The 13,399-nt window shown below is 52.0% G+C and overlaps 2 protein-coding genes across 2 annotated transcripts in view; one reads left to right on the top strand and one right to left on the bottom strand.

The window, feature by feature from the left end:
* The window catches only part of LOC132455688 (multiple C2 and transmembrane domain-containing protein 1-like), a 160,818-nt gene that overhangs the window by 27,584 nt on the left and 119,835 nt on the right, over positions 1-13,399 (bottom strand). The gene's annotated exons all lie outside the window — the stretch shown is intronic.
* The window catches only part of vcanb (versican b), a 23,899-nt gene continuing 10,741 nt past the window's right edge, over positions 242-13,399 (top strand). The window contains exons 1-6 of the mRNA XM_060049652.1: positions 242-478; positions 1,036-1,101; positions 1,389-1,793; positions 3,551-3,725; positions 3,990-4,117; positions 4,519-4,812. Of these exons, the coding sequence (XP_059905635.1) occupies positions 1,047-1,101; positions 1,389-1,793; positions 3,551-3,725; positions 3,990-4,117; positions 4,519-4,812 (1,057 nt within the window). The 5' untranslated portion in view covers positions 242-478; positions 1,036-1,046. The remainder of the gene's footprint in view (positions 479-1,035; positions 1,102-1,388; positions 1,794-3,550; positions 3,726-3,989; positions 4,118-4,518; positions 4,813-13,399) is intronic.

The raw sequence follows: 13,399 nt of genomic DNA, 5'->3' as shown, positions 1-13,399 counted from the left end.
TTCTTGCTCTCTCTCCCTCTTTTTTACTCTCTCCCTCTTAGTCTCTCTCTCACTCGCCCTCTTTCTTGCTCTCTCTCTCCCTCTTTCATATTCTCTCTCTCTCTTCCTCTTGTTCTCTCTCTCTCTCTCTCTCTCTCTCTCTCTCTCTCTCTCTCTCTCTCTCTCTCTCTCTCTCTCTCTCTCTCTCTCTCTCTCTCTAAGTGATCTGGGATTCTGTTGGGCGGGTGACGGGGTGTTGAACATGTGCGTCCCTCCTCTTTCTAACCGGCGGGGCTCACGTTATGTGTAAAGTGGATTTCTGCTCTCAGTCGTGGGTTTAGTCGTGCGGAGAGCGGTTCAGGCACACAGCTGTTTCAAGGAGGTAGGAGCCGTCGGGAGAACTTGGATCGCGACCCCCAGGGACCTAAAAAGTCAAAGCGCTGCAGACACGCACCACTGGATGAGCACGGTTCAAGTTGTGTTGGTGTTTTTTTAAAAGGTATCCTTACTTTTATTTGCATTGTTTTCATCTTTCCCTAACTAAAATATGAGGTTGACGCAACTATGTTACACCCATATGGACTTGGGCGAGACTTTTTAAGAGACTTCAAGAAAAGCCAAATGCTGAATAAGTTGTTAGACTGGATGGCCATTGTATGCTTTTCTTTCTTATAGATAATCATTCATTTTTATGAATTTGACTTGATTGTATATTATTGATAATCTTGATTGTTTTTATTTGTGGTCTTTGTCAATTAGCTGTGGTTGGAATGTTCCCACACTGATAAAGAAACGATAACAAACGTGTTGATAAAAGCAGACACTTAAAACGCTAATGTCCATTAGGATCAGCTGTCAGACTGTCTAGAAAGGATCGCTTGATAATGTTTATTTATTTATTGAATATTACATCAGATTCCTTGTTCTGACAGCTCATATGGAAATCGAATTATAGTTCTGACATTCCTCAATCACATAGTTGACACTTGCTGTGTTCGTCGTATGCATACAAATGTAAATTCGTCGCATTAGACGTAACGGTGTGTTATTCAATAGATTGGCTCGAGATGTTTCTTCAGCTGCTGTGTTTGGTGTGCCTTTGTGCTGGCTTTACCCAACAAGGTGAGTGGCCTATACCCTCCTTTAATGACCTTCTGAGTCGTTCTTCTTGTTATTTCTTTTTTTTCTCACCATTCTTATCGCTCTCTTATAATGCCTCCTGATAGTTTTCGTTCACACACACACACGCATGCACGGAGGCACGCACTCACTCACTCACTCACTCACTCACTCACTCACTCAGACATACACCTGATGATAAAATGCAAGAAAAATATCTATTGTAGCATTACAAAGTCTGTGTGTGTGTGTGTGTGTGTGTGTGTGTGTGTGTGTGTGTGTGTCCTCAGCGCCAGCACATGACATCAAGAAGATGGAAGGAAAGAACTCCGCTGTGTCGGGGTCTCTGTCTGGCCAGGTGGTCCTGCCCTGCCACTTCTCCACCCCCGTCTCCGACTCCCCCGCGCTGCCCCCCTCCCAGGCCTCCCCCACCCCGCACCCAGAGGAGCTGAGGGTCAAGTGGAGCCGTCTGGACGGGCAGGGGGACCAGGTGGTGCTGGTGTCCCAGGGCGGGGTGATGAAGGTGGGCCAGGACTTCAAGGGCAGGGTGTCGGTGCCCGGCCCGTCGTCGGGGGCCCCGGGCGACGCCTCCCTGACGGTGCTGGGCCTGAGGGCCAGTGACGCCGGCCTCTACCTCTGCGAGGTCATGCACGGGATGGACGACTCGCAGGACTCGGTCTCGCTGAGCGTCAGTGGTGAGTACACGTCAGAGGTGGTGGCGGTCAACGCGTCGTCGACATTGCTGTATGTTTTTTTTGGGCTATTACGTGTATTTTGAGATCTCGCAGTGCGGCTAGCCCGGACGGCTACACAGTCCTCTGGGGGTCAAGGCGTTCAGAGAACATGAACTCCGACTCTGAATAGTTCAGACTCATTTGTAATATAGTGAGAAACGTGGTAGAAAAATCGCTGAGCATCCTCTGTGGGATGATTCACTCGCTGTCGCTGACGGAGCCACTAGTTTGGGAAACTATGACCGAAACTTAAGAAAACGATGAGTCAGAGTGTTTTACCATTACTCCATGTTTCTTCTGTGCACTCATAAATACAATTTTATAACGACACACTGAAAATGAGCAGCAGTCACTGGGCTGGAAGGAGGAAAGTGGACATCTTAATTGAGGCATGCAATTCCCAGCATGCAATTCTGTGAAAAAAATTATATAGATCCAAATATGAAATGTTACCGTGACAACAGCCAGGTGCACCCAAAACTGGCTTCAGCACGTGTGTTATTAAAACACCCAGGGTAGTCATCATTTATGCAGATATAATAAAGCACGAAACATGTCAGCAGTAACCCCAGCAACGACAACGACAAAAGACCACTTAATCCGGAAGATGTTGAATGCTATAATGGCACTCTGTCGTTGACTCGTTGCCAAACATCTCCCACTGTTTCGGTTTCCACTGAGAAGCCAGACAGACAGCCAGGGCAGATATAGGAAGCCAGCACCGCCCGTGTTGGATAATATTTCATCCAGAGCTCCGTGTTCACATGGGCCCAAGACACTCACAAAAAGATTCCACATTTGCACCGAACATTTGGCTTTGTTCAGCGGTTCCCAGACAAAGGGTCTCTTATGCACGGGACATACAACTCCGTGTTCACCATCCATTCATTCATTCACATCTTCCCCACGTCGTCTACCCTGCCAGGATATCCCCACAGACAAGATATAATCCCCCCCCCACTCCCCACTCTTTCCCAGTTGAAAATAATGGAGCCAATTTACGCAAGACAACAGCCTCAACGGTTTTGAAATGACAGCTAAAGTAGCCCAACGTCTCGTGGTTCCCTACACCGTAACTCAGCCTAGGCCTTGCCGAACCGGCCTTTGTATTGGCTACATGAGAGTTTCCACTTCCAAAAAAGAACTTTCCTATTTTTTCTCTTCGGGCAATCATATCTAATTCTGCGTCATTTACGGATAACAGCATCCCTAGGCTCGCAAGGAGTTGAATAATGAAGGTAGTGTTCATCCACTTACAAAAAACAAAAAACATTGATAAAACGGTGATAACAACGTTGTTTGTTTTAACTGCATGTGAAACTGCACTGAGCGGCTTTGCTTTTTGTCTCCATGCCCGTTGTTTTGAAGTGTCCCACTGTGGCAGATTACCACCCCCGCCTCCTGCAAACCCAAAGAATTGAACTCAGCTGCCGGGGGAAATTCAAACCAGAGCAGTGACTGTCAGCTCGGTTTTTCCCCCCCCTGATAATCTGCTCTTCGTAATTCAGCAGATGCTTTTATCTAAAAAGCGACTTCCAGTGACTTCAGATGCGTGTCCTCAGGCTGCAGGAAGCGGTAGTAGGATGCCCAAAGGTCGGGGAACGAACACAGTACCTTTAACGGTCTAGAGTGGAACCCTTGTCACTGCACTCTCCTTCCCACCCACCCTTAGCCATAGTTGTGATTATTCCCGGTGGTCTTCCTCCTCTCCCCCCCAGGTGTGGTCTTCCACTACCGGGCCAGTGTCAGCCGCTACACCCTGAACTACCCCGCGGCCGTACAGGCCTGCCTGACGGCGGGAGGCAGCATCGCCACCCCAGGACAGCTCAGCGCCGCGTTCGAGGACGGGTTTGACCAGTGTGACGCCGGTTGGTTGGCTGACAAGAGTGTCAGGTGTGTGTTTTCATGTATTATCAGTCAGAGTTTCCATTTATTGGATTGTAGTTTGCCGTGCGTCAACGTCGCGGGATTGGTGTAGTGTTTTTTCGGTTGTATCAGTGATTGTGGCCAGGCAACCGTTTCTAAGCTCTTGTCGAAGGCCGTACTAAGGCAGACCGAAAACATCCAGTGGGATCGACTTCACATACTTACTTAGTTATTTTGCTTTTGATAAAAAGGTCCTCCTGAATGCCTTGATGTGCGTTTATCATTTTCTAGGTACCCAATCACGAAGCCCCGTCCAGGTTGCCATGGAGACAGGAAGAACCAGCCGGGAGTGAAAACGTACGGCTTGCGTCCTTCTGACGAGACGTACGATGTTTACTGCTACGTTGAAGAACTCAACGGTAAGTTCCAGCTTTAGTTTAAAGAGTATTTTCTGTTCTAAAGGGATGAACTGTATGTTTCGTGCTACGTAATGCATTCAAATCTACTGCTACGTCGTCTTTGTGATGGTTGGGTGAATAATCGTGTTGTCAATTTTTCGTAGCACCAAATGTAAATGTAGCACGTTTGATAAGCTAAATACTAAATAGGAGCAGAATATATGATTGCATTTAGCAACATAATTAACAGGAATGTTCCAGAAATAACATTTAGACTGAAATACCAATGCTGAGTCATCTAACTTGTGTTCAGCAGAGCTGAATTAACGTTCAGGTAGGGGTTAGGCCCGGGAATCTCGCTCAGGGATGCCGAAAGGCAGACAGTTCACCCACTGTACCCTCCCGCCCTCTGTCCCACGCAGGGGAGGTCTTCCACCCGCCCATCTCCTCCAAGCTGTCCCTGGAGGAGGCCCGGCGGGAGTGTCTGACCCGGGACTCGGTGCTGGCCTCTCCGGGCCAGCTGTACGCCGCCTGGAGGGCAGGCTACGGCCGCTGCGACTACGGCTGGCTGTCGGACGGCAGCGTCCGCTACCCCGTCTCCGTGCCAAGGCCTCAGTGCGGCGGGGGGCTTCTGGGGGTCCGGACGTTGTACCGCTTCCAGAACCAGACCGGCTTCCCAAGTCCCGCCACCAAATATGGAGTGTATTGCTTTAAAGGTAAGGTTAATCTCTTATTACTTATGAATTGTAATTAATATAGTCAAAAATTTAGCTCACTGCTTTAAAGGGTAAGGTTCATCGCTTATTACTTAGGAATCATAATTAATGTTGCCAAATACAGAGTGTTATGCTTAAGGGTTATCTCCATTACTAATGAATCATAATTAATGCTGCCAAATATGGAGTGTACTGCTTTAAGGGTAAAGCAGACAAATCGCTTTCTCCGATGAATCATAGTTCATACTGAAGAGGTTTATCTCCAAGTAGTTAAAAATACAGTCATTAATGAAGTAGGGGTGAGACCTCTTGCGCAAGGTCCCCTACCGGTACACTGTGGATATTGAACCCAGAACCATCCAGCAGGTGGTTAAATACCCTAACGAATAGACTGTCATATCCTCAATCAGATACTATTTTTGATCGGTTTTGTCTAAAACAGTAGGCAGGCAATGGCTCAGGGAATAACAGCCGGTTCATTGGCGTCAAAGGGTTGTAGTTTCTCCTGGCTTAACGTCCAGGTGCCCTTGCACAAGGCACTTTTACGCCAAATTTAGCCTGATGGGCATGCCGGTGGCACCGTGCACAGTTGTCCTTGTCACAGTGTTTGTGAATGCGTGTTTTTTGGGTTCATATAAGGGGAAATAACATTGAAGCGCATCACTGTTGTTATAAAGCACCATCCATCCATCCAACATCCATTTACTTTTCCACTTCGTCCAGATTAGGGGTTTGTGGGGGCCGTAGGGCAAGTAGGGTCACCCAGGTGTTCTTCAGCTCATTCTGGGTGTTCCCTGGGTATTCCCCAGGGCAGCTGGGAGATAACCCCACCCTCTGTGATTAACCACATGGGTCTCTGCCCAGTAGGTCATGGCCATGACTCCACCTTGGCCTCAACGCTAGTAGCTGCTAGCATTTATAACCAAAATGGCCGCTGGGGGTATAAGGCCTAAGGTTGCTGTAAATTCCGCCCTTCTGAAGTTAAGGGGTTAGCCATAGGCTCAGCCGACACCTCATCACGTGTTCTTCTGTTAGCATGAGCGTTACATCAAATCCTTGTTCCACAGCAGGAACAAGGATTTCAAGGAGATCATGATAGCATGCCTTCCATTGTTTTTCTTTTAACAGTTAGTCTCTGGTAAGGGAGCTTGTTTGTTTGAGCCTCTATCTCTGAGTCCTGCTGGGGGCTGTCCAGGCTTCTCGGTCTGCTGGGAGGGACATCTTGTATAGGTGGACACCGTTGTGTTCCAGGGAGGCCTTAGAGAAGGCCGGAGAAATACTGAAACGGTTTGAAAGGAGGTCAACAGCTAAACAAAAGACAAGACAAAGCAGACCGTTTTTGTTTTTTTGGTCCATTGAGACTTCTCCTAATTTCTCCTAGAGTTTCAGACGTTTAAGTTCAGACTTTTGCCTCCAATCTTATCCAAGAGTGACTTCAGTGCAGCTGAGAACTCTCAGAGCTTGGCTTTAATTGCGCAGAAGAGAAAGGTTTTTTGTTTTCTTACCAAAGTCGGCTATCTGTGTGTTGCATTGCATCTGGCATCCTGAGACGCGATTGTCGTCATCCGTGGCGCGCCTTACTCTGGCGTTGTCCAGCGGCCAAATCACAGCAGAAAACCCTCTCGGAGAAATGACGCAATACTCCCGCGAGGGGTGGAACCCCACATTTTTGTTGGATTTTGCCCCCCTCTGAAACACAACAAATTGTATAGAAGATGGAACCTCTATGGGGTGACATTTACGACGGGACAATGTTTTTTTTTTTTTACGAGGGGAAAACCCGACTCATGCTCTCTTGCATAGATATTGCAGAAACAGGACAGGTCTTTAATGCATTACAGCTGGACCAAGCCCAGAGGGAGGGGGGAGAGGGAAAGGGGGAGACAGATAGAGAGGGGGAGAGAGAGAGAGAGAGAGAGAGAGAGAGAGAAAGAGAGAGAGAGGGGGGGGAGAGAGAGGCGAAGGGAGGCGAACAGCAAAAGTACTGTAATTCCCCATTAAAGAATAAAGACCGCTTATAAAAAAGACCCCTTCTCCACCACCACCAACACATCCTCCATCACCTTCATCCTTCTCCTCGTATCCCTGACACTCTATTAAATAGTTGTATGCATGAACTACAGAAACACACGCCATTATAAATTCCTGGACGACTGAGCTTGGGGCAGGCATAACAAAATACCTTTATTGCTGTACTGAAAGCCAAAGTGGGTAAATCTTTCAAAAACAAAAGTAAAAAGTATGAGAGAAGCTCTAGCTCAAATCCCACCAATCATTTTGTTCCAAAACAAGTAATACAATCAGCTTGTTAAATGTTGCACACAAATACACGTATATAAATATTGTTTTTTAATTTCCATCTTGCTTATTAAACGTTAAACACACATCCAAATGCATAAATATCATTTTTCATTGCCATTTGGAGTATTCAACGCGATAAACACTGTAGTATGTAAATATAAAAAAAATAAATTATATATATATATATATATATATATGTATATATATATATATATATATACGATGGCATTTCTTAATGTCAAAGCAATGCTAGCTCTGCAGCTGCGGTACTTTCCTACCCGTCACTCTGTGTCAGGGCTGCCGTGCCAGTCATTCAATCTGGTGGTGGAGGCGGGAGCTAGCAGGGCTAACGCACCATAGCCCGACTGGTGCGTAGACAGACCCTAGCCCAGGCCAGATTGCCCCTGGTTGCCAAGCCCATGACATCATACCTGGGCAGGGTCGAAAGCTTTGGAGTTTGGCTCCACTTTCACCCGGTTCTCCGTAATAAATAATAAGTGATGACTGCGCGACTACGTCCAGAATATAAAGAAACGGTTTGTACATGTGTTGAGGCGGGTTGTTAGCACCTATGCTATGCTATGTACGTGAAGGAATGTTGTGTGATGACGAAAAGAAAAGAATTAAAGTGGAAATAAAGAAAAAAAGATGATTGACACAGAAGGAAAAAAAAGGATGTAGCAAGAGAAAGTAAAAAAGGAAACGAAAGAAGAGAGAAACGAAAGAAAGAACGAAAAGGGAGAAAGGAAAGCGAGGATTGGAGGCACCCCGCCCATGCAGGCGTGTTTCTGACAGCGAGCAAGAAGAAGTCAATTACATGCTGTTTATAAAAGCAGCATGTCAGTGACGTACATGTCTAGGGCCCTGCTCTCCGGGGACTATCTATATAAATGCGGAGAGCAGACCAACACAAAGGAGCATTGTTCCGCACACACCATGGTCTCATGGTCCACATTGCATCACAATGATACAAACTTTTCAGAGACAGTAAAAAGTAAAAGTTTGTGCTCGGAATGAGTTTGGTTGAGAGCTCAAAACTCTCTTCTGCAAGACGCTTTTTACTGTATGACTAAGGATTAGTCACACAGAAATGAGTGTGCATAGTAGTATGTCTCTTTGTGATTCTTCTTTGCTTTCCTGCCCTAGACAGACCTTTGACGTCTGTCTAGGGCAGCCCTAAAAGTGCAGTTTGAAAACGGTTCCCATGTCTTTTATCTAGTTTTTCCTGGAGGGCGTCTGTGTCTATTCTTACCCTGACGTTGTTGCACGTAGATATCTTCCAGTAATCTAAACGGGGGTGTGTTCCTGACAGGTGACTAATGTTTTAAAAATATCCTTCAAGTTTAAAATGTCCTTTTATAGAGCTCTGTGTGCCTACCCTTGTTCTCACGGCTACTTGCTGTTCGAAAAAAGTCTCCTTTTAAGTGTACTCGGTTGCACAGCATCATTCAAACAGTATTCCTCTTGTGTTTCCTGCTGATTGAGAATTGGAACCAAACGCTGCCGTGACATTTCATCTCTCCCTGTTTACACGCTGTCACGATCGCCATGAGTCATAACCAAACCGTTGTTTAGAACCTCTGCTTCCTTCCTTCCTTTCCCTGTCCTCTTCTCTGTCATCTCACCCATCCCCCTGTCATTTGCTCTCCTCTCCTCTCCTCTCTAATTGCCCCTGGATGCTTGGACTCGTGTTTCCACCATGTTTATTTTGCTTTTTCTCTAATTTCCCTTTCCTGTTCTGTAGCCAGGCTGCCAGACCCTACCACCGCCGCCCCTGCAGTGGCTGCCAACGTCAACGTTTACACGCCAGCGGCGTCCGTCCCCAGCACCGCCGCCACCGCCGCCACCGCCGCCACCGCCGCCACCGCCGCCACCGTCGCCACCGTCAAGCCCACCCCGGACTCGGACGCGGCGCACGCCACAACCGAGCAACCCGGGTCGCTAGCCACCTCGCCGACGCCACAGGCGGCCTCGGACACGGCCGGGACGCTGCGCGGAGTCATGCCACGCGTCGCCGTCCGCGCACCAACGACTGCGGGCGCCCGCGTCCCCGATGACCCCACCGCGCGCCCGACCCCGGCCGACACCGACGCACCGGGGTCGACGGAGCGGCCCGGCTCCAGGGCTCCCTCCACCCCCAGCCCGGCCCCAGGCGGCTCCACCCCCGCCCCCGGCACCACCCCTTTCCCGGAGTACGGCTCCGGGGACGCGGACATCGACGCGCGTCACGACCGGGTGGAGTCGGTCCCGGGTGGAAGGGGCTCCCAGGGTCCCATGGTACTCCCGCCGCTGCCCACCCCTCCGACCCAGCCCCCGCGCCTGGACACCCACCAGGGGGGGGCGGAGCAGGCAGAGGGGGACCAGGCAGAGAGCGGCAGCAGCAGCAGTGGAGAGGGGAGCACCAGCGGGGACGCGTCCAGAGGGGCTGAGGATCCCTCGCCGGTCATCCCGTCGCAGGCGTGGAGCCAAGCTTCCTCCACCCCCACCCCCACCACCTCCACCAGCAGCACGAGCATGAGTCGTTCTTCTTCTTCCTCTTCTTCTTCTTCTTCTTCTTCTTCATCCCAGCCGGGGGTGACCCGCGGCCCGTCTGAGGCTGACGTTACCGTGCCGACGGTAGCCGGGGTGACCCCGGAGCCGGGCGTGGGGCAGGAGCAGCGTCCCTGGACCGCCGTGGTGTACAAGGAGACGGAAAAGGAGGCGGAGGAGGCCGGGTCTTCCGACGCTGGCTCCTCCCACTCTTCGTCGGGCCTGGAGGGGGTGACCCAGCCGTACGACCTCAGCCAAGCGCTGGCCGTCCCCGAAGACGTGTCGTCCAAAGCGCCCTACCACCTCATCATCGTGAACGTGCACGACCACAATCAATCGGGTAAGAGTTTGTAGGGCATCAAGGGAGGCGCTTAACATCACACCACACATGTTGGGACGCATGTCGAGGGAGGATGAAGTATTGGTGTTTATGTTGCGAAACTTTAGCAGAAATAGGAATTTTTGCAATTCCTCGAAATTAGCCCCAGAATCCCAGCCCGATTAGTCACTCCTTCCCTGAGTTCCTCCCTATTCTTCTCTCTGACTCCATATGTGAACATGTATGGAAACAAACAGGCACACACGTGCAAACAGAAACACGCATAACTCTCACTCTTAAGGCAAACTGCGGCTTCTTATCGTGCGTACTGTGTGTGTGTCCGTGCGTTAATGACCGTTCAGAGAGGGCGCTCACCTCAGGTGCAGTGCAAGGGGTACTATTACGCATTTCACATTTCATGCCGGTTCCCACGATATGGCTTCCACGTGTGTCCATAAAGTCTTAATAAGGACACACAGGCGCATATTGTTTGAGCCGAGACCACCCTCTCTCGGCAGGGGGGCCCCCCAGACCCAAATCATAACCAACGCAGGGTCCTAAGTGCCTCCGAGATATATACAAACAGCATGTCTTCAGCCAGACGCGAGTCGTTGGCTCACCTTCATCAACAAGACATGAGAAGTGTTTCCTCATTGTTTTGGAGTACGTCGTGTAAACCCCCAGTCGGCAATTAAACGCAATCGACTTCGTACGGCACGGGGCCAGGCATACGGGGAACAAAGCGGAAGATTGCGCGAATCGAGTCGAGGTTTATCGTGTTTCCCATGTGTTTTCTTGGAACTGGTTTGTACGAAATGTTTTTGGTAACGCGAGGCCGTTTCTGTGTTCCATACCGCGGCCCAGTTTACATTCGAGGCAAACATGTCAATAGAGTAAACATCACCATAGCTTTGAATGGTCTAACGACCCGATCGGCAGACCAACACACAGCAGTTTGGTGTTTGGCCTCCGATGGGTTTCAGTGGGATTCGTTTCCATCATCCTAGTTGAACTTCCGACAAGTCTGTTTGATGCTCAAACAGACTTTGGATAAAAACATCCAAGCTTCAAATACACAGTCCCGAAAGTCGTAAAGACAGGCTCACTACATAAGAAGAACTGGCATCCTTTAATCAGAACCTGGGAATATTTACTTTCGTTAAAGCCGGGACAATTTGCCGTCAACATCAAAATGCGACCTTGCTCCCTTGTTGTGACTTTCTGTTTGTTCGAATAGCATGAAAAACAAGAGGTTGAGTTACCGATCTGAACGACCGATCTCTGTTTACAGTCAGCCATATCCTGGACATACTGAACAAGCCGCTGGAGATAGGCGAGGACGGGAAGATCAGCTTCCCCCAGCTCACGGACATGTCCCTGGGGCTCGGCACTGAGTTCCAGCTGGGTCCAGGGGACGCGGACGACGTGGACCCGGCCGCCACCGCCACCCTGCCACCGACGCTCACCTTCATCAACGGGAAACAAGAGGTACCTTCGTCTGCGGCGCCCCCTGTGGTTTAGCGGGTAGAGCGCGACTGGGGTTCGGTTCCTTTGCTGCATGTCTTCCCCGCTACCTCCCATACCTTCCTGTCTACCTCACTTTACATTTAAAGGAAAAAACCTTAAATAATTAAAATCTTTAAAAAAGAGGTACCTTCGTCTCCCGTCAACCAACACACGTCGGCTACATTTTTATGTATTATTTGCTGTATAATAATGTGTATAATTGCTGTGTATAATTGTAAATAAACGTATACATGAATGAAAACCATAACCTTAGTTAACAGGAACACCATTATAAAACATGAACATCAATAGTAAATCAAAAGATCAGTAGTTAACCTTGATGCTGCATTAACTGGAATTTTTTCCACTTCTCGTATGGTGCAATTTCTTTGTGATATTCTTTTTGTTTTGGAGAATCTACGGGTTAGTGTTCGAACCCAGGACCTTTCAGAGCTGTAATTTCAAACGTCCCAACCACCTGACCATTCTGCCGCCTGACCCTATCATGTGCGACCTCCTCTGCCCCTCCCAGGTTCACCTGGAGCAAGGCCTACCGGAGGAGGCCCGCGGAGACCAGTTCGAGGCGGCCACGCCCGACTACTTCAACCGAGAGGACAATGAGGTGAAGGAGGAGGTAGAGGAGGTCGGCTCTCACTTCGACTACGCGTCCATCCTGATCCCCTCGGAGGAAGCGCCAGTAGAGCGCCCCGACGAGACGCCCGGAGACATCACCTCCTCTCCTCCGGTCGCAGAAACGGCGGTGGAGGAGGTGGAGGACGGATCTGGGGAGGCCGCCGCCCCCTCCTCCGACCGCGCGTACACCGTCACCCCGCGGACCCCCTCGGTCGACCGGTCTTCCACGGCGACAGCCCGCTCCGCCACCGCCACCGCCACCCCCGAATCGTCCGCCGCCGCCACCCGCCCGTCTCCCACGGCGTCGCTCCCGTCCTCGGCTGTCCCGTCCGGGCAAGTCACCGCGGGCGCTCGCCCCTACGAGGAGACGGAGGGCTCGGCATTCCTCCCCGCCTCCACCCTGGAAGGGGACGTGTTCCCCGACGGGGGGTCCGCCGATGGGGCCCTGCTGCTCCCGGCCGCCACCACCACCGCCGCCGCCAGCACCATCACCGCCGCCGCCACCGGCACCACCGCCGCCGCCACCGGCACCACCGCCGCCGCCGGCACCACCGCCGCCGCCGGCACCACCGCCGCCGCCGGCACCACCACTGGCACCACCGCCGCCGCCAGCACCACCACCGCCGCCGCCAGCACCATCACCGCCGCCGCCGCCGGCACCACCACTGGCACCACCGCCGCCGCCAGCACCACCACCGCCGCCAGCACCGCCGTCAGCACCGCCGCCAGCACCGTCGCCACCAGCACCACCATCGCCGCCGCCACCGGCACCACCGCCGCCGCCACCGCCGGCACCACCACCGCCGCCGCCGCCAGCACCACCATCGCCGCCGCCACCGGCACCACCGCCGCCGCCGGCACCACCACCGCCGGCACCACCGCCGCCGCCGCCAGCACCACCACCACCGCCGCCGCCGCCGGCACCACCGCCGCCGCCACCGCCGGCACCACCACCGCCGCCGCCGGCACCACCGCCGCCGCCACCGCCGCCACCACCACCGCCGCCGCCGCCGCCGGCACCACCGCCGCCGCCACCGCCGGCACCACCACCACCACCGCCGCCGCCGCCGGCACCACCACCGCCGCCGGCACCACCGCCGCCGCCACCGCCGGCACCACCACCACCACCACCGCCGCCGCCGGCACCACCACCGCCGCCACCGCCGGCACCACCACCGCCGCCGCCGCCGGCACCACCACCGGCACCACCGCCGGCACCACCACCGGCACCACGGGTCCCCCCAGCGCCCGAGAAGGTCAGCCCCGCGTCGACGTGACGGATGAGACGGAATTAGAAAG

This window comes from Gadus macrocephalus, chromosome 4, assembly GCF_031168955.1.
Source record: "Gadus macrocephalus chromosome 4, ASM3116895v1".
Lineage (NCBI taxonomy): Eukaryota > Metazoa > Chordata > Actinopteri > Gadiformes > Gadidae > Gadus > Gadus macrocephalus.
Note: the sequence above shows the minus strand (reverse complement) of the source record. Positions and strands in the feature narration are given on the sequence as shown.